An 18,869-nucleotide genomic window follows, 5' to 3' on the forward strand; every position below is an offset into this window, starting at 1 on the left:
AGTGAGGAGGAAGTGGGGGGACCTCAGAGGGAGCAGCCGTGACAGAAGTGACCCAGCCCAAGTCTCACAGCCTGGTAGCATTGGGTGGATTGGACTAGGTCTCACGCACAGTGTGGGGCTCCTTCAAAGACCCGGCGCTGGTCATGCAGGAAGTCAAAGGAGGGTGAAGAGAGGATTAGGCGGGAGCAGGTGTTAATGGGGTGGGGGGCAGGGGGCAGAGGAAGACGAGGTACTCAGAATGATGCCAGCCCATCTCTGCAGCTGCTCCATGATGACCCCTCAGGCCTGCAAAGTGCTATCCAATGAAAGAAAATCAGGCCCTTTGAGAGACGGGGTAGAGGTTGCCGGACACAAGTTTCCATTTACTAGTCGCCCATTCCAGACGCATCCAGCTGCTGTTCTCTGGGTCCGTAGAATTCAGGGCCTCCAGGAGAATCTTCCCCAAAGACCAGTAGACACCTTTCATGTCTGTGGCTCGTTAGCATTTCATCTATCCCATCGACATCCTCGATACAATCTTCCGAAACATGACTTACCTTAAACTTAACCCAAAAAGAAGACGGGGCCGGGTAGGTGCACTGAGTGCCCACGACTGCATAGCTTGCAGGCCCTGGACCAGGACCAGCACTCATGAGTCCTGATTCCAAGTCCAGAAGCCTGTCCCTGTACTGTGGCTGTGCCCTCCATGACCCCTCAGCGATTCTTTACCCCAAACACCCTACTGCTTGTAACTTTCCAGAAGAACAGGCAGGCTGGTCCTTAGCACTGCTTATTCCAACCACTTCCTGCTGGATGTGGCCTGGTAGCTCCCCCCAACGCCTGACCTCTGACCCCTGACCCGCTGGTCTGCTTGAAGATGCTCTTGGGAGAAGCAGTCCTCAAGAATCAGCATAGCTGTTCAGGACTTCCTGGGAGGCAAACTTTGGAGTGTGACATACATGGCAGGTGGCAGAGAACTGGGCACCAGACAGCAGGGGTCACACCCCGGAGGGTCTCTCATGGAGGCCAGCCTCCCCCCTGGCCTGCCTCAGAGGCCTGTCTTCAGCATGACCTTTGCAATGGCCCTGCTTGGAAATGACACGCTTTAGGCAAGGGCCATGCATCTGCAGAGCGTGCCCAGATTGAGGTTTTAAAAGACCGTGTCTTTCTTCAGCTTAAGGGTAGGTACACGGCATTGTATTACTATTTTTAAAATTGTACATACAGGAGATACGTTGATTTCAAAGGATTGTGATATGTTTCCTTTTATGGTCTATTTCACAACTTTTCAAAAGGAGGTGGATGGGACCCAGAAATGGGTCCTTTTGAAAAGTGGACACTTGCAGTCTGATTTTCAGAGCCATTTTGCTAGCCTGGTAGCACTTGATCTTGGTCTGGGCCGGGTTTTTTAGGGTGAGGCCAAGCGGTGGATGGCACCAGGGTTCCCAGTGGGAGCTCTCACTCATCTCTGTAAAGGTAGATGCATATGGAGACAGGGTAGGGGCGCCTGGGTGGCTCAGTCGGTTAAGCGTCTGACTTCGGCTCAGGTCACGGTGTCACAGTTCGTGGGTTCGAGCCCCGTGTCGGGCTCTGTGCTGACAGCTCAGAGCCTGGAGCCTGTTTCAGATTCTGTGTTTTCCTCTCTCTCTCTGCCCCTCCTCTGTTCATGCTCTGTCTTTGTCTTAAGAATAAATAAACATTTAAAAAAAAAAAAAAAAAAGACAGGGCACTGTCTACACTCTAGATTCTAGGGAGTGCTCAGGTGCTCCCAGCCACAACTAGAACACGGACCTTCCAGCTGAGGGGGCAGGGAAACTCACCTCTTGATGTTCCCTCTCAGGCAGGTAATGGGGCTGGATCAAAGCCTGGGGACATCTTGGATGTCTTGACTCAGTATCGAGGCCTGTCCTGGAGGTGAGTGAGGGTGTGGCAAGACACCGCATGACCCCTTCATTGCAGGGCAGGGGAGGACCCCTGAGCATCACGGAGAACAATTCTTCTAGCAGACACATGAGCCACCTAGTGCTTTTCAACAGAAGCTTCTGGTTTACTTTGAGGAAGGACTGTAAAAGCTTCCCCTGAACCACTGCATTCCCCAGGACAGGAACTGAGGCCTGAACAGGCCGAGTTTGGGAGAGAAAGAACATAAATGTTTGGGTTGAAAAGCTTCTCTAGCTTCCATTTCTCTCTCTGGGGAGTAGGCTCAGAAGAAGACAGTGGCCTTTTGGAACCGGAGTTGTACCTGAATCCTGGCTGCCTAACTCTATGCGACTCTGAGCAAGTTACTTAACCTCTCTGAGCTTGTCTCTTTATCTTCCATGCAGGGATAATAATACAGCCTGAGAACCGTCATGAGGAATAGAGAGAGTTTAAGCATCCAGCAAAGTAGATATAAATGGAAGTTTGTATCATTATTAAAGGGCCTTCATTTTACAGATGAGAAGGCAAGGCTCAGAGAGGACAAGTAACCTATCTAAGATCACACAGCCAGATGATAAAAGGGCAAAAAATAGAGCAGATGGTTCCTGACCCCTAATCTGGCACATTCCCCCATGGTGACTGCTTCATGCAGGCTTGTTCCTGCTCTGGCTGTAATCAAACCCAGGCTGCCCCAAGCTGCAGTGAGCAGGACTCGGGATTTGAACACCCGGCTCGTGCCAAGCATGAGAGGGCAGGTCTGGTGTTTCCTCAGCCCGGAATCTGGCATCCCTGGTACCAGACTGACCCTGAGTGTTGAATCCCAGGCATCCTCCCTTGCGATGTTGCACAGAATTAAACCCCAAACATTTGAGACCCTTTTAAATGTTCTCAGATGTACTTGGCAGAGAATGAGGAGATATGGAAAAGCAGGGAATCCGATAAACTGTGGAATGTTGCATATTCTCATGCCTAGAAACCCATCCAACTTTGATTTGCTTGGAATTTTAGAAGCAGCTTAGAAGATGGGTTCTCTCTAGAAGACACGCTTTAAAAGCAGGTTTTTGCAAGCCAAATAGGAACAGAATGACGAGGGCAAACGTTTCCACTGTGTTTTCAATAATAACAGCCGTGCCCAGCTGCAGTGGCTAGTGGGGCGCGACTTGGCTCAGCATCCAAGGAACGCTCACCTTCCCTTTAGAAAAACAGGGGCAAAGGGGGACCACTTTGTTCCCCTGTCCCAACGTCAGTGCTCGAAGTTAAAAAAATCATCGCAGTCACCGTGCCATTTAAATCTGTTTCTTCTCTGTGTGTTCTGGTTTGTGGGGACAAAAAGAGGAGTTGCTATGTTCCGGTTTGTTTTTCTACTGGAAATAATGAGGAAATGACAAGCTCCAAGCCCCCAGGGTGTCTCTCAGAAGAAAGGCCTGTCTTGGGAGTGTCTGAGGTGTTTTGGCATCAATGGCACTTTCAACCTCGGTTTTCTTTTTTGTTCTACCACAGTGTCGGCGGCGATCACAACCTCAGCAGCGTCACCACCCTCTCAAGTGAGTACGCGATCGCCCGGGCTCAGCCCTGTGCGGCTCAGCAGCGCCTCCTGGCGGCGGTCGCGGGCTCGGCAGGGAGCCGGCCGGCGGGACTCAGCCACGTTCACCAGGGGGCGCAACGTCCCTGAGGCGGTCGCCTGTCTCTGATGAACATCATGAAAGCCTTTGAGAGATTTTTTTTTTCTTTTCTTTTCTCTTTTCCTTTCTTTTCCTTATTTCTCTTTTTCTCTCTCTTTCTCTTTTTTTTCTCTTTCTCTCCCTCTCTTTCTTTTTAAAGAGAAATTGTATTTGTAAAAGGAAGGAAGAGAGGGAGAAGAGACTTCAGGCTAAATCTTAGTGCAAGTCATTCTTAGGAAATGATTTCAGAAAGAAGGAAAGTAAACCCATCTCTGTTTTGCCTGTCATTCTGAGCAGAGCACCTTTCTGGGAGGCATTGATCTGGGCTTGGGCTCCATTAATCACCACTGTATACAAAGACGTTGAATCCCTGAGTGTCACTAGGAAATGCTACCACCACAGCAGTAGTTTGCGCAGGCTGTGCAAACACAGCCGTATTGGGGGCCTGATGTTTTCCTTGAATCACTTCACCCGCAGCCTGCTTGGAATAATTTTTTTTTTTTTTTAAGCCTGAGCTATGTTTTCTGAATGGTCTGGCCTGATGTGTCTTTTTATTCTCCTTAGCGCATGAACACCACAGTGCTTGTTCTTAAAGTAGGCATTCACTAAATGTCACAATTATTTTCCCTTCAGATCTTCCAGCTAATAATATTTGGTTTTTGCCTGAGAGGAACTTAATTGGTCCTGCTCTCATTTACTTTTCTTGGAATTATCCCTTTGTAACATATCTTTGGAAGGCAAGGAGTTCTTTGAGGTTTAAGGCACCAAGACTTTGGTGATGGAGATGGCTTGATCTCCACCTAGGCAGGACCGATTGGGCTTCATGTATGGTTATCTGTTTTGCTATTTGCAAACTCTGGTGCATTGAAATAGGTACGGTCCTGTGACACATGTCCTCCCTGTCTTTACTGCTAGGGGAGGTGGTTTGGGTTGCTTCTGTGAGTGTGATTGACTGGGCTGTGAGCTGGCCCTGCGTATACATCAGCTTTGCTGGGCTTCCTGATTCCCACGCTATTATCGTGGATGAGGGGATTGGATCTTTCACTACAGTGATTTACAAAGGACTGAGACAGTGTCACCCCCCGGGTAGAGTCCATACTTGGCTGAGCAGCAGACCATTGCCTGTTCAGACTCTTCCTCACAACAGTTATGAAGTAACTGGGTAATCCACAGGGAAATAACTGCATGAAAATGTGTTCAAAGATTTACGAGAACATAAGGTCAGAAGAGAACCTGGGTTCGGCTCCCTCTTCAATTTAATCCAGCAGATACTCCAGGTCTGGATGCTTGGGAAATAGGAGAATGAAGCAAGGCTCTTGCCCTCATGACATCATCACAATCTCTTTGGGGACATGTCTCCCTAAAGACAGACACATATACCGATAATGATAGCTATGTACAATGTTTAGGGGAAAATAAATAAGAAGATGGTTAACTGTGCCTTCTGAAAGGGGTTTTAAGAAATAGAATTCATCAGGTAAGGAAAGGGGATGGAACATTCCTGGCAGAGGGAACTGCATGCACCAGCAAGTTCTTGCTCGAAACAATGTGTAGTGCTTTTCTGTGATATTCATGATAAGTAGCTAGCTGGCCTGTGCTGGGTTCCCCCAGTAATGGGAAACCTGGGAGAATCCATTCTATTTGCAGATTGCTCTGGTGATTTCACAGCTCTTCCTTCTGTTGAGTAGAAATCAGAGTAATTTCTTTCTTTCTTTTTTTTTTTTTTTGAATGTTTATTTTGAGAGAGAGAGAGAGAGGCAGAGAGAAGGAGAGAGAGGATCCAAAGCAGGCCCTACACTGTCAGCGCAGAGCCTGATGCAGGGCCTGAACCCACCAACCATGAGATCGTGACCGGAGCCTAAACCAAGGGTCAGACACTCAACCAACTGAGCCACCCAGGCACCCCCCAGAGTAATTTCTATCCATTGGGTACAATGTCTCCAAGGAATGAGTTCAGTGCATCTGTGTTGTGTAGGTTCTATTGCATTCTTGGTTCAGCAAACGAAGTGCATCCTTTATACTTTTCAGATTACAAAACATTGCTGAAAGAAGTGTAATCAGACCTAAACAAATGGAAAGACGTTCCATGTTCATGGATCAGAAGATATAATACTGTTAAGATGGCAACATCCTCCAAATTAATCTACAGATTTGATATAATCTCTATCAAAATTCCAGGTGGCTTCTTTGCTTAAATTGACAAGCTGACTCTAAAATTCATATGGAAATTTAAAAGACCCAGAATAGCCAAGATAATTTTGAAAAAGAACAAAGCCAGTGGACTCACACTTCCCAATTTCAAAACTTATAAAGCTGCAATAATGAAGACAATGTGGTACTGGCATAAGGATAGCCATATAGATCAATGGAATAGAATTGAGAGTCCATAAATAAACCTCCATACTTATGGTTAACTCGTTTTCAACATGAGTGCCAACATCAATGGGTAAGAATAGTCTTTTCAGTAAATAGTGTTGGGATAAGTATATAGCCATATGCAAAATGATGAAGTTGGACTCCTACCTCACACCATATACAAAAATGAACTCAAAATGGCTTAAATGTAAGAGCTAAAATTCACCCTTAGAAGAGAGTATAGGAGCAAATCTTCATGACCTTGGGCTAAACAAAGACTTCTTAGACACAACACCAAAAGCACAAGTGACAAAAGAAAAAAAATAGATGGGACAAAATTAAACACCTTTGAGCTTCAAAAGATACCCTCAAGAAAGTAAAAAGATAACCCAAAGAGGGAAAGAAGATATTTGTAAATCATATCTGCTAAGAAACTTATATCTAGAAAATATAAAGAACTCTTAAAACTCAATAATAAGACAATTTGATTTGGGTCCATTAAAAATGGGCAAACAATTTGAATAGACATTTCACCAAAGAAGATACACAAATGACCAATAAGTATATGAAAAGATGTTCAACATTAGTAGCCATTAAAGCAAACCAAATCATAATGAGGCACCATTCCACATCCACTATATTTGTTATTTTTAAAAAGATAAATGTTGGTGAGGATGTGCAGAAATTAAGACCCTCCTACACTCCTGACAGGAACATAAAATCACACAGATGCTTTGAAAAAAGGTCTGTACATTCCTCAAAAGTTTAAACAGTTACCATAGGAGCCAACATTTCTCTTCCTAAATGTATATCCAAGAGAAATTCACACAAAAACTAGTACAAAAGTAAACTTGTTCGTAGCAACATTATTCATAATGGCCAAAAAAGTGGGAACAATCCCAATCCTTCAAAGGATGCATGGATAAATGTGGTCTATCCGTACAGTGGGATATTATTTGGCAGTGAAAGGAATCAAGTGCTGATGCGTGCTGTAACATGGATAAACTCTGAAAACATGGTCCGTGACAGAAGCCAGCCACAGAAGTCATGTTGTATGATTCCGTTTATATGAGATGTATAGAATAAGCAAACCTACACAGAGAGAAAGTAAATTAGTGGTTGCCACAGGGTTGGAGGGAATGGGGAGTGACTCGTGTGCACAGAGTTTCTTTTTGGGGGTGATGAAAATGTTCTAAAGTCCATTATGTTGATGGTTGCACAGCTCTGTGAATAGACTAAGGGCTATTGAACTGCACTTTAAGTTGTGAATGTCATGGTGTATGAATTCTATCTCAAAAAATTATTATATATCTAGAAAACAAAAAGAAAAATGCATGAGAGAGGCACCAGACCCAGACTCACATTTATTCATGACAATAATTCATGAAACACCAATGTACGTGTGTTGCCCATGTGGTTAAGCCCCAGCCTGCTGGACATTTTCTTTCTGGGCTGAGTCAACAGTAAGGTTAAGAGCTTGAAGGGTGAGGGTTCTTTGTCCCTAACATGCACTGGCACTTATCAAAGGAATGTGAAGATTGTTTTCGGGGTAGTTACTAAGCATGTCTCTTCTTTGTATTTCCAGACATCTTCCGCGAATTCAACCCTAACCTGAGGGGCTTCTCTATTGGTACCGGGAAAGAAAACAGTGCTGGAGCGTTCCTAAATCAGGCTGTGGCAGGAGCCCGAGCTGAGTGAGCAGGGGAGCCTTGGGGGTGGCCCCAGAGGTCCTCTGGGGACCTAGTCGGGGGCTTGGCCTGGGCAGGGGTGTATGGCTGAAGGCTGGGAGGTTTGGTCCAAGGGAGAGGTCTGGGGGTCAAAGACTGGACTGGCTGGGCTCTCCTGGGGTGTCCCTCACTGTGGGACACAAACATACTAGCCCACCCCCAACACCACCCCAGGAACTAGTCACAGTTTGCTCTGATGCCAGGTATATGCTTTGAGCAAATTACTTTGCCTTTTTTAGAAATCTCGTGTCCACAGAAGACAGTGGTATGAGAGGGCTCAATCTGAGTTCCAGTTTTCATTGCTTCCTCAGTGCTCCATCTTTCGTGTCTTCTTCTCCTTGCCTTCCTCAGATATGCTTTCCAACAGTCTTTTCAGGCTCTCAACTTTGCACCCTTCCTGGGTCATTGAAGGAGCATGGGTCCTGGGAGGAAGCTCTGAGTCTGAGTCCTAGCACACACATCCCGCCTCCCTAAACCTTAGCCTCCGAGATGGGCCTGGCTGTGAAGCTCTCCCATGGGGTGGCTATGGGGTTCCATGCCATGTTGGATGTGAAAGTTCTGGTGAGCTGGAAGTTGTGTAGACAGGTTGGGTCAGGATGGTGGTCCCAGGAGCAATGCAGCAGGAATGCAGGACCTACCTAGGTGAACTGGTGGTGAGCAGGGGTCCATGCACACTGAGTGGAAGGTTCCGAGAGCAGGGTAGGCTTCCCTGGGTCCTACGCCTCCATTTCTCTCCATGATCCCCGAGCCTGAGGTGCTTCCTCAGATTTGCCACCTAGTCAGAGAAAAGTGAATACCACACTGAAGCTAGGATAAATATGGAAAGACCCTTTCTGTTTCTTTTTTTTTTTTTTTTAATTTTTTAAAAAGTTTATTTATTTGAGAGAGAGTGCAAGTTGGGGGAGGGGTGGGGGAGGTTGGAGAGAATCCCAGGAAGGCTGTGTGTTGATATGGGGCTCAAACTCATGAACTGCAAAATCATGACTTGAGCTGAAAATCGGGAATCGGACGCTTAACCAATTGAGCCAGCCAGGTGCCTCCATCCTCTCTGTTTCTTAATCCTATTTTTCTTCCAGAATAGTCCCAAACCTCTTTACTATGTAGATCTTAGGGATTCTGTGTTTGGTTCCCAGATTCCCTGACATCATTCGGCCAGTCGATTCAATACCATCCCGAAACTACTCGCCACCTGAGTAACTCTTATTTACTCACGACAGGAATAATCCAAATGAGAGATTTTACAAAACCTGATCAGTTTTATAATGAATTCTGCAGCTTCATTTTCCCTTTTGGTGGGGGAAAAGTGAAAGGTTACCAATTTACTGCCTAAAAATTGTGGCTTTAATATTACCATAGCTTTGCTTTTTCCCAAAGCATTTGTCAGCTTGTAGTATCAGGAGAGACATTTCTAAGCATGATTCGGTCAGGGAGGCATCCAAGAATGAAACCTTCGTGGAGAATATAAAAGTAAGCAAAACAGAGCGTGATTCATATGGATTCCTCCCTTGCTGTCCTCAAGGCCATGGGGCTCTTTTGCACAAGTAATCCATTTGTCCAAGCACATCCTGAGATGTAGGGAGGAGTTAGGGATTATTACGCCCAGATGACAGATGAAGAAACTGTAGCACAAAGAGACAAAGTGGTCTGAACAAAAGCATCAACTCAACCATGTGGTCTGTTGTCCTTGTGCCCTGCAGGCTTTATCCCGGGTCCAGTAATAACCCCTCATACCTAACAGCAGTGTCCAATGTACAAGGTAGCTTCATGTTTATTATCCCTGTGTTCTGTGTCGTTATTGTGAGTTGGACAGAACAGAGGTCAGATACTCACATTTTCTTAATGAGGATATTGAGGCTCAGAGAGGTCAAGTAATCAGACTCTGGTCCACAGAGCATGTGCCCTGATGGCTTCAGATTTACAGATGCGGAAACCAAGGCTCAAAGAGATTAAGTGGCTTACCCAAAACTCCCACCCAGGTCATCTTGATACTTAGTTCACTGTGGTTAAGACCAGGCTAGCTGGGCTAATAGTTAAGAGAGGATGAAATTGGGGTGCCGGGGTGGCTCAGTCGGTTGAGCATCCGACTCTTGGTTTCAGCTCAAGTCATGATCTCGAGGTTCGTGAGATCAAGCTCCACGTCGGGCTCTGCCGTGACACCATGGAGTCTGCTTGAGATTCTCTCTTTCCCTCTCTCTCTGCCCCTCCCTGACTGATGCTTGCTCACTCTCTCTCTATCTCAAAATAAATAAACTAAAAAAAAAATTTTTTTATTAAAAAAGGAAGATCTGACAACCAGTATTTTCCTGCTGGCACTGTGCCAGAGACTGGTATCGATGGTGGTGGTGGTGGTAGTGATTCAGTGGATTATTTCCAATGTGGATGCTTACCACATGCTACTCTAAGTTCTTGATCTCATCCATCCGACAACTCGATGAAGAAGGTATGCTTACCGTCCCCATGGTACACAGGGAAACACTGAGGGTTTGCCAAGTCGAGTACTCTGTCAAGGTCTCACAGCTGGGGAGTGGCTGATGGAAGCAGGAGTCAGCCCCATGCTATGTGGCACCAAGAGTGGCTCTTACTCCACAAGGCTCCTTTGCTCATCTCATTCACTGCTCTCCATGACCCTCTCGGTTAGGGGGGGTTTATCTCTACTCTTTGGGGACTGCAAACTTAAGTTACATGACCACAGTCAGCAGGAGGCCACTAAATATCAAGCCCAAGTGTGTCTGACTCAACCACGTCACCTCGAGGGTGCGGGTACCCTTGAGGTGGAGTTCATACCACAGAATCAGACTCATACCCAGCAATGTATGACATGAGACGCACATACAGCCTTCTGTCTGCCCCGAATGAGCCTGGCTTGGAAGAGAAAGGAGGACGTTTCATCAAGGAGGCCAATCAGGAAACATTCCTCTGAGTCACCCCCTCATGTGTGGCGTGCCCTGCCCTTCCCAAAGCACAGTCACGACTCCCCCGCCTCCCCCACACCTCCAGTGGAGACTGAATGGGAAAGGTGATCTGGGGCAGGAACATAGCCTTCCGTCCCACTATCCTGTTGCACATTTGGTTCCTGCCATCTCTGCGAAGTCCTCTCCCTGCCCCGCTTCACAGTCCCTGCTTCTCAGGTGACTTCTTCCTATGTGCCCACAGGAATTTACCTGTTCAGGCCAGGAGGCTGGTGGACCTGATGAAGAATGACACGGTAATTCTGGGGGAAGCACCACCTGGGACCGCTTGAGGTAGGATTCCCCGGAAGAGAGAGTGAGCAGGAGAAATCCGTGGAGGCAGAAAGGCTCAGCTCTGGGGTAGAGGATGAGGCCACATGGAAGTCTAGAGAATCCACCTTTAAAAACAACAACAAATGACTTAGCACCTACAACCTGTGACCTATGATCTCAGGACCCCAAAACCAAAGAACAGGAATTGTTAATGTCCATTAAACCCTCTGGTATGTGAGGATCCATCCCTGCCAATGTTCAGCACTTTTCCTTGACCTGACTCTGGAGCAAGGCACTTACTTGTTGGTTTCCTATTCATTTCAGAAGATAAATTTTCAGGAAGATTGGAAGATAATAACCCTGTTTATAGGAGGCAACGATCTCTGTGAATTCTGCAGTGACCTGGTGAGTCTCCAGGACCTTAACTCAAGACTCCCCAGGGAAGGGATTGTCACCCTCAGTGGCTGGAGCAGTACAGCAGGGGTTGGGACTTGGGGCTTGTGGCGTGGGATTAACCCTGAGACCAAGGAGGCATTCACCTCCAGGAAAAGATTCAACCAAGCTGGTTATGAAATTGATCTTGATTAAGTTTCATAACAAGGGAACCTTATCATATCATATTCTAGAAACCAAGATAGCATTCCAAGGATCTGGAAAAATCAGGCGTATCTTCATCTAGGTCATTATAAGTCAGCTCCTTTCTCCAGCATTGAACTGCCTTACCATCTCTAGGCCATCATTTGAATGGAAAGGTTGATTTCCTAACGCAAGCGTTTAGGCAAGGTTCGGAGCCAAGTCTCTCTGAGTTGATGGGAAACCCAAGAGCCAGGCTGCTGCCTTGTGGATGTGGCGCTTCTTCCTGGAACCCCAGAATCTCTGAGCTGTCCTCGACCCTACCGACCACTCTCCTACCTGTGGCAGGAATGCCTTCCATAGAATCTAGCTGTTGAACATTCCCAGCAATAGGCAGCTCTCTAATGTGCTCTACTTAGTATTATAAGCAGGTACCAATTTTTTTGGTAGTGCTTTTTGTGTGAAGCCCAACTCGGCCTTCTTGTAATTTCTACCTTTTCTGCCTGTGCTAGGCATGCCTGCAACTCTTCCGCATGGAATCCAGCAGACTTTAAAGATAATAGGTTTTCTTAAAAATTTTATTTTATAAGCAATCCACATAGGAAGTATATCAAAGTACAGAGAAAAAAAAACATTCTCTGTAATTAACAACATCCAAAAATGCCATGTCTAGCATGTCTTTCTAGCATGTTCTGTGATTGGGAAGCCATTTCTTTATTATTTGCTAACAATAGCATCATTCTGGAAATCTTGTTTGGTGATCTGCTTTTTCTCAATAGCAATACATTGGGAAGATACTCCTCTGTCAGTATTTAGTCTTCCATAAAATAATTCTTAATGACCGTATAAGTCACCCATAACCTATATTGGCCATACTTTATTTAGCTGTCCCCAGTCATTGGAGACATAACTTGTATTGTTTCTAATTATGCCTGTTATAAATAATACTAGCATAAACATCCATCTTTATGTACATCTATAATTGTTTCCTGATATGTATTCCAAGTAGTAAGACTTTTAAGCAAGAAGATATATATGTTTCCCCTAATATTTTATCACGAAAACTTACAAACATACTGAGAAATGGAAAGAATTGTGGAGGAGAGGCTCATATATCCACCGCCTAGATTTTACAGTTGTTAAATCCATTAAGCTAATATAGCAAAATGTTATCTTATAAGTTTAATGGATTTATCCATCCATCTTATTTTGGGGGGATTCTGCACATTTTTTAATGTTTTGGATACATATTGCCAAATTGCTTCCAGAATGTTGGTATCAGTTATGTCTATTTCCTCACTCTCCATCTGTCAATGTATGTTATTTGTTTTAATAGCTGCTAATCTAATAAATGAAAAAATTGTATCTTGTTTTCAAAATTTGCATTTACTTGATCAGTAGGGAGGAATAAACCTCTATTTAATGCTCATTTGAATTTCTCCTGAAAAGTTCTATATTATGCCTATTGACTATTTTCTGTTAAGGTATTTATCGCTTTCTTATTGATTTCTAAAAGCCGCTTATATTAAATATACTAACCCCTTTATCAAATATGTTGCCTATTTGTGGCTTTCTATTTAATTTTGTTTATTGTGTTTTCTGATAAACAGAACGTTTTTAATTTCTAGTATCATTTGCTGGGCGTATATCATATGCCAGGCGCTGTCCTAGGAGCTAAGCCTTGAGTCTCTGTCCTCAAGGAACACACAGTCAGGGAGGGAGGCGCAGACAACTCGGCATAACATGATAAGGAAAACATCGTGATGTGGTTGTAGTGATACAGAAGAGAGTTCCAAAGTAAGAATTGCCATGGGAATTTGTGTTTTGTGTGGGGGAGAGTCAGAGGTTTACACAGAGCGGGAGACCTTCCAGCTGGGGCTGGAAAATGAGGACATTTGTCAGGCAGAAAGAGGACCAGCAGAGGAAAGTTGAGGAAGTGGGGAGTCTTGCTGAGCCTGGGAGCTTCTTCTCTGAGGGGCAACCCTGCCCCCAAGACCCCTCACAGCCTGCTTCCCTGGCATCAAAGTCACCAGGGTCTGAGGTTTTCAGGCTGTGACGTGAAGGCCCACGGTGGGCCTGGGGCTGTTAGCAAAGTGGGTGGGGAAGTTGGACCATGGCCCTGCCCCCCTTCTTGAAAGTTATAGTTTTGATTAGTTTGGGCTCTTGGTTAGATTTAAGCCAGAGAAAGGGTTCCACTTAAAAAAAAAAAAATTTTTTTTTTAAACCACAAGTATGGAGAGCAGAAGAAAAAATGATTAAAATGTTTTTATGCTTAGGGGAGAGGATTCCCAGGACCCCCTTGCCCTCCCATCATCTCCTTAAGTGATCTGATTGGGCCATAGATCCCCCAGGCACTTGAGGCTCTAAGAAAAGAGCTCAGGCCATAGGATCAGAGAATATTCAAACTACAGGAATCTTAGAGGTCCTAGGCTCCAACACCCCATTCTAGAGGGGCCCAGAGGTGTGATGTGCTTTAGCTAAGGCCCTGCATCTCGCTAATGCAAAGTGGATCCAGAGCTCTCCATAATTCCATACAGAAAAAAAGGCTTCCCTGGTCTCACAACCACGACCAGCCCAAGGACAGTGGGGTTGGAGCAGAGGCTGGGGGCCCCGAAGGTGAACCTTATGTTTCAACGTTGCCTATTCCGGCTGAAGTACAAGAAGAAGGGGACCCAAGAGAGGAAATGGCCCTGGTCTGCAGAGAGATTGGGTAGTGAATGGTGTTAAACATTTTGTCTTCTTGCAGGTCCACTATTCTCCCCAGAACTTCACGGACAACATCAGGAAGGCTCTGGATATCCTCCATGCTGAGGTGTGGAAGCTGGTCTGCGTGGCCTCTGTGCAGTTCAACCGCGTCCTTCTTGGGCCTCAGGCTTGGCAAAGAGGCAGCTCTGGCTTCCTGCCTGCCTTTCCCTGGAGGCCAGTGCTGACCATGCTTTGTCCTAAACACAGTGTCAATGGGGGGAGGTGGGGCAGGAGGGATAAGGAAGTGGACGGGGCCACATTAAAGACCACGGACCCAGCTGGCCCCAGACCCAGATGAGAGACTGGATCCCCTGGCCTTGGTCCTCTTAGGGACTGGTCTTGCCTTCCCTCAGGTTCCTCGGGCATTTGTGAACCTGGTAAATGTTCTGGAGATCATCAACCTGAGGGAGCTGTATCAGGAGAAGAAAGTCAGCTGCCCAAGGCTGATCCTTAGGTGAGAAGGAAGCTTCCCCAACCACCCACCCACCCACTCCCCGGCCCCGTTCCCTGTAGTGCCATGAGACCCTTAGCAGAAAGTAATCTCAATTACTTAGAAAGCCCAAGGGCAGATGTGTGAGAAGTGTTAAGACCACCCCATTTTCCAACCCGACAAGGCCTAACGGGTTTTCGTGACTGAGCATAGGCCTCATCTACCCTCCAAGTATGTACTTACAACCCAGCCGTGCTCCTGTTGTCATGGCGGCTCAGGACACCCTTCAGTTCTCAGGGGAGGGAAGAGTAAAGTGTGAGGAACGGAGTGGTCCTGCGTGGCCAGGCTCACGGGCCACCACTAAGTGTATCCAGAGCTTCCCCACCCCTACAGGCCCATCTCCAGGACAGAGGGAGCTTCTGTTTGGCATGGGTGCTCCTGGCTGGGCAATCACAAATGTAGGGCTCTTGTCACTTAGAGGAGAGGGGGGACAAATTATAATCAGGATCTGGAGGACAGTCTTCCCGGAGCATAGAGCGCCCTGGTCCTGGGAAAGTCCCTGAGAAGCCTTCTTTATTCTGTCTCCAGAGCCAAACAAAGGTAGTTCCCTCTCTGATATTACACATCTCCATGACCTTCAGGGTTAAGATACCCTTCTAACCCGAGCATGAACATTTCTCACAGCATTGCTTCCTGTAAGGCCCTCTCTGGACCATTAGCCCAGGCCACGGTGGCTGTGCCCCAGCCCAGCTTCCTCCCTAGCTCTGTAGCTCTTCCCAGGCCCCCACCACAGCCCTGGGCACACCACGTGCAGATTATTCATGTGCCTCTCCCCCAACAGCCCTGACCTCTGTCTGAGTCACTGCTAGCACAGTGTAGGGGCTCTGTGGCTGTTTGCTGAATGAGTGAATGAATAATTCACAAGGGCCAGGTTTGCTCTTGGAAATGAAGGGGTACCTTGGCCGCCACCCTGAAGATCCATGCCAGACCGCGCCTGGGGGCCCAGATTGCACAGGTCCCCCGGGGAAGGCCTGAGGACACCGTGAGCAGGAGGATGGCTGCTGGATGACACAGGCCTATTAATGCAGCTGGTGTCAGGCAGGCTATTTTCAGCTGCTGACTCATTCTCTGGCTCCCACTTTCTCCAGTCACTGGGCCACACGGGGGATTCAGTGTATTCATTTCAGAGCAGCTTACCCCCAAATCTCTTGCTACCAATCACTGCAGGGTTTTTAGACAATTAAAGCTAAAGGTTCGGAGTAGGCATTTGCCAGGTCTGTTCTCAGCTCTGAAATGGCCAAGTCACTGACAGGTTAGGCAGACTGGGGGTCACCTTGGTCTGCCGCCTCTCTGCTGTCCTGTCTCAGTGGTCGAGCCTTCCTCGGAGGGCCATCTACTCTAAGCCATCTACTATTATACCCTCACCCCCTTAGACCAAAAGCCTGGATATGCAAGGTGGCCAATCACAGCAGAGATACAGACTGGACAGAAGCAGTTTAACCAGGGATCAGACCAGACGTTCTTGAGTTCAAGTCCTAGCTCCCACACTTAGTCTCCGTGTGACCTTGAGAAAGTACTCAACCACACTGAGCCTCAGTTTTCTCATCTATACAGTGAGGATAATGATAATCCAACCTCTTGAATAGCTGAGAGGATTAAATGCGTTCATACCCATAAAGCTCTTGGCACAGGAAACAGTAATATGCATTAGCCCCTCTTATTTTTGTCATTTTTATTATTTAAAAGTAGGTGTGCCTTATCTGTGCCATCTGTCTTCAGACAGTCATAAGGTAACTCAGCTCTGTAAGTCCCTCCTGCAGATGTCAGAAGTAACTATTTCACTTTAAAGAGAAAATCCAGGTCTGTTGAATTTTCTTCGGCTTCCTCTGGTACCTCCAAATTAAATAGGTTCTGAATCTCAATCTCATGCATTCAGATGGCAATTTTGATGGGGTGGGGCCTCTCCTTGGTTTGGTCTACAGGAATCTGTGCTCCTGTGTCCTGAAGTTTGATGATAACTCACCAGAACTTGAATCCCTCATCGAAGTCAATAAGAAATACCAGGTAAGCCAGGAAAGGTTCTAAGACTGCCCAAGATGTCGTCTGATTGCTCTGGTTAGAAAATGAGCACATGCTTACGTTATCTTGACCCCAGCTGTCCAGTGTGAGGTTACCACTGACCAGTTTACAGATTTAAAGATACTCTGAGAGGCAGCAGGGACTGTAATTCAGTTTATTTGAATCAAGCTGTAAACAACGAAGTCACTGAACATATTTCACCAAATCTCAGTGCCTGGCCTTACACACACACAAATATATTTCCATTTGTCCTTGAGAAATGTTTATGAGCTTCCGACTCCTGGCTGGGAAACCATTTCTGTCTAAGAGAGTCTAGAGGATTCAGTGAGATCACTTGCATTTCCTCTGTCCTCCTCTTCCAGGGAGACAGGTGTTATTGGGGAGCACAGGGAGAAAGAAAGTCAGCAGGTGATCTCCAAACATCCTGTGGGTTCTTCATTTGGGGACTTTTTCCATCCAATCTTTGAGCAGAGCAAATGGATCCCTTGACTATGTTGAGTTCCCCCAAACAATCATCCAGTCACTCAAGAGGACAATGGTAGCCTTCTAGCTGTCTAGGGTAGGCTGCAAACAGCTTCCAGAGTGGTTCCATCCTTCAAACCCATGGACTCCTTGGAGTAGAACCACTTCCCTGCTTTGAGGCAGCCATGCCTGCCAGGGGTATCAGGGCTCAGGGGAATGAACTTCTATCTATCACCCTCTGGGTGACTCCCCAGCTGCACCTCCTTCTGCTGTGGGCAGGCACCTCTTCCCCTGGTGAGGAAGTCCATGGCCGGCAGCAGGCGGGGGAAGGCAGCCAACGTTATGGCCATGAAAGCAAGGCTGCTCCAGATGGAACAGGTTCTTGGGTGCAAGCAACAAAAACCTCTGCACTGCTGGTTAATTTTGGCAGATGTGTTATACGAGCAGAGTGTCTGAAAGAGTTAAAAAGCGAGGCTCAGAGGCTGTGCCATGAGAAATCACAGAATTGTGAAATTCTAGGGTCCAAGCCATAAGGATCAAAATCAGGCCAAAGAACTAGTTCAGTGGAAACATTGTGGACACAGCTGTCACTGCTGCTTTTAGGAACTGAATGCAGCTGCCACCCTTAGCAGAAAGGATTCTGTGCTGTTCGTCTTTCTATCACCAGCTCTGGAGGGCCCCGGGGCCTGTGCCTAAGCCCTAGTGTGAGGGTCATTGGGAGAGCCAGCATTCATCTTTCTTCCCTTCTACAGTGGGAGGCAGGTTGCTCTTAGTATAGTGGAGTTTTTCCAAACATAGAAAGTGGATTCAGATGCTGGTGGTCAGCGAAAAGAAAAAAGAAAAGAAAAGAAAAGAAAATCTATTCACCAAAATTGCCTTCACCAACCTCTCTAGTCTGCCATTTCCAGGTCTGATCTCGGTTACCAATGAGATCCTGGAGGAGCTCGCTGGTCAGCCACAGCAGGCCATCAAGCCCACTCTCAGAATCTTCTCACTCACTACTTTCTGCAAAAGCTATGGTTCCCGTAACTCGCCATGGAGGTGATCGTTGCGTTAAAAACCACCATGAGCCAGGCATTCTAGACACTCTTCCATTTCTCAAGGGATGCACAGTTCCACTGTATGCCATTGTGTCTCATCCACAGGGTAATCAGTAGCATCAGAAGGGATCTAAAGGATGGTCCAGGCCTTGCCAAACACCCTTCATTTACAGATGAGGAAAGAGAGGTCCAGAGAGGGGGAGAGCATCTTGCTGAAAGTCACACAGCTACTTAGTGGTATTGCACTCTCTTTCTGGCTGCCCCTGGGAAAAGGAAGTACATGGTCCTTCTGAAATGCCCCCACTAAGGTTCCTGACTTCCCTCTCCAGCCAGGGTCCTGGCCCCATCTGCTAGAAACCTGGCAAGCAGTGAAATGGCAGAGGCTGGCAGAATTTGAAGCCAGAATTGGGATAGTTGGTCCTCCTGGAACCAAGCCCAAGTGGGAGCTATGAGAGTAACAGCCCTGTTACCCTCCTGGACAGATCTGAGAGTTTCAAAGAAGTGTACAAGCACAGGACCACTCATGCGCGCGCGCTCTCTCTCTCTCTCTCTCTCTCTCTCTCTCTCTCACACACACACACACACACACACACACACACACACACACACCATGCACGAATGATAGAAATGGGCAGTAAGTGCCATTGCTGATTCACCTTTGATTTTCTAAACAAATG

General features: G+C 46.7%; 1 protein-coding gene across 1 annotated transcript in view; it reads left to right on the top strand.

Moving 5' to 3' along the window:
• The window catches only part of PLB1 (phospholipase B1), a 144,172-nt gene that overhangs the window by 76,692 nt on the left and 48,611 nt on the right, over positions 1 to 18,869 (top strand). The window contains 8 exon segments of the mRNA XM_058682913.1: positions 1,820 to 1,893; positions 3,400 to 3,443; positions 7,501 to 7,609; positions 10,796 to 10,847; positions 11,188 to 11,268; positions 14,183 to 14,248; positions 14,535 to 14,635; positions 16,594 to 16,675. Of these exon segments, the coding sequence (XP_058538896.1) occupies positions 1,820 to 1,893; positions 3,400 to 3,443; positions 7,501 to 7,609; positions 10,796 to 10,847; positions 11,188 to 11,268; positions 14,183 to 14,248; positions 14,535 to 14,635; positions 16,594 to 16,675 (609 nt within the window).

The sequence above is a fragment of the Neofelis nebulosa genome, chromosome 9 (assembly GCF_028018385.1).
Source record: "Neofelis nebulosa isolate mNeoNeb1 chromosome 9, mNeoNeb1.pri, whole genome shotgun sequence".
Taxonomy (NCBI): domain Eukaryota; kingdom Metazoa; phylum Chordata; class Mammalia; order Carnivora; family Felidae; genus Neofelis; species Neofelis nebulosa.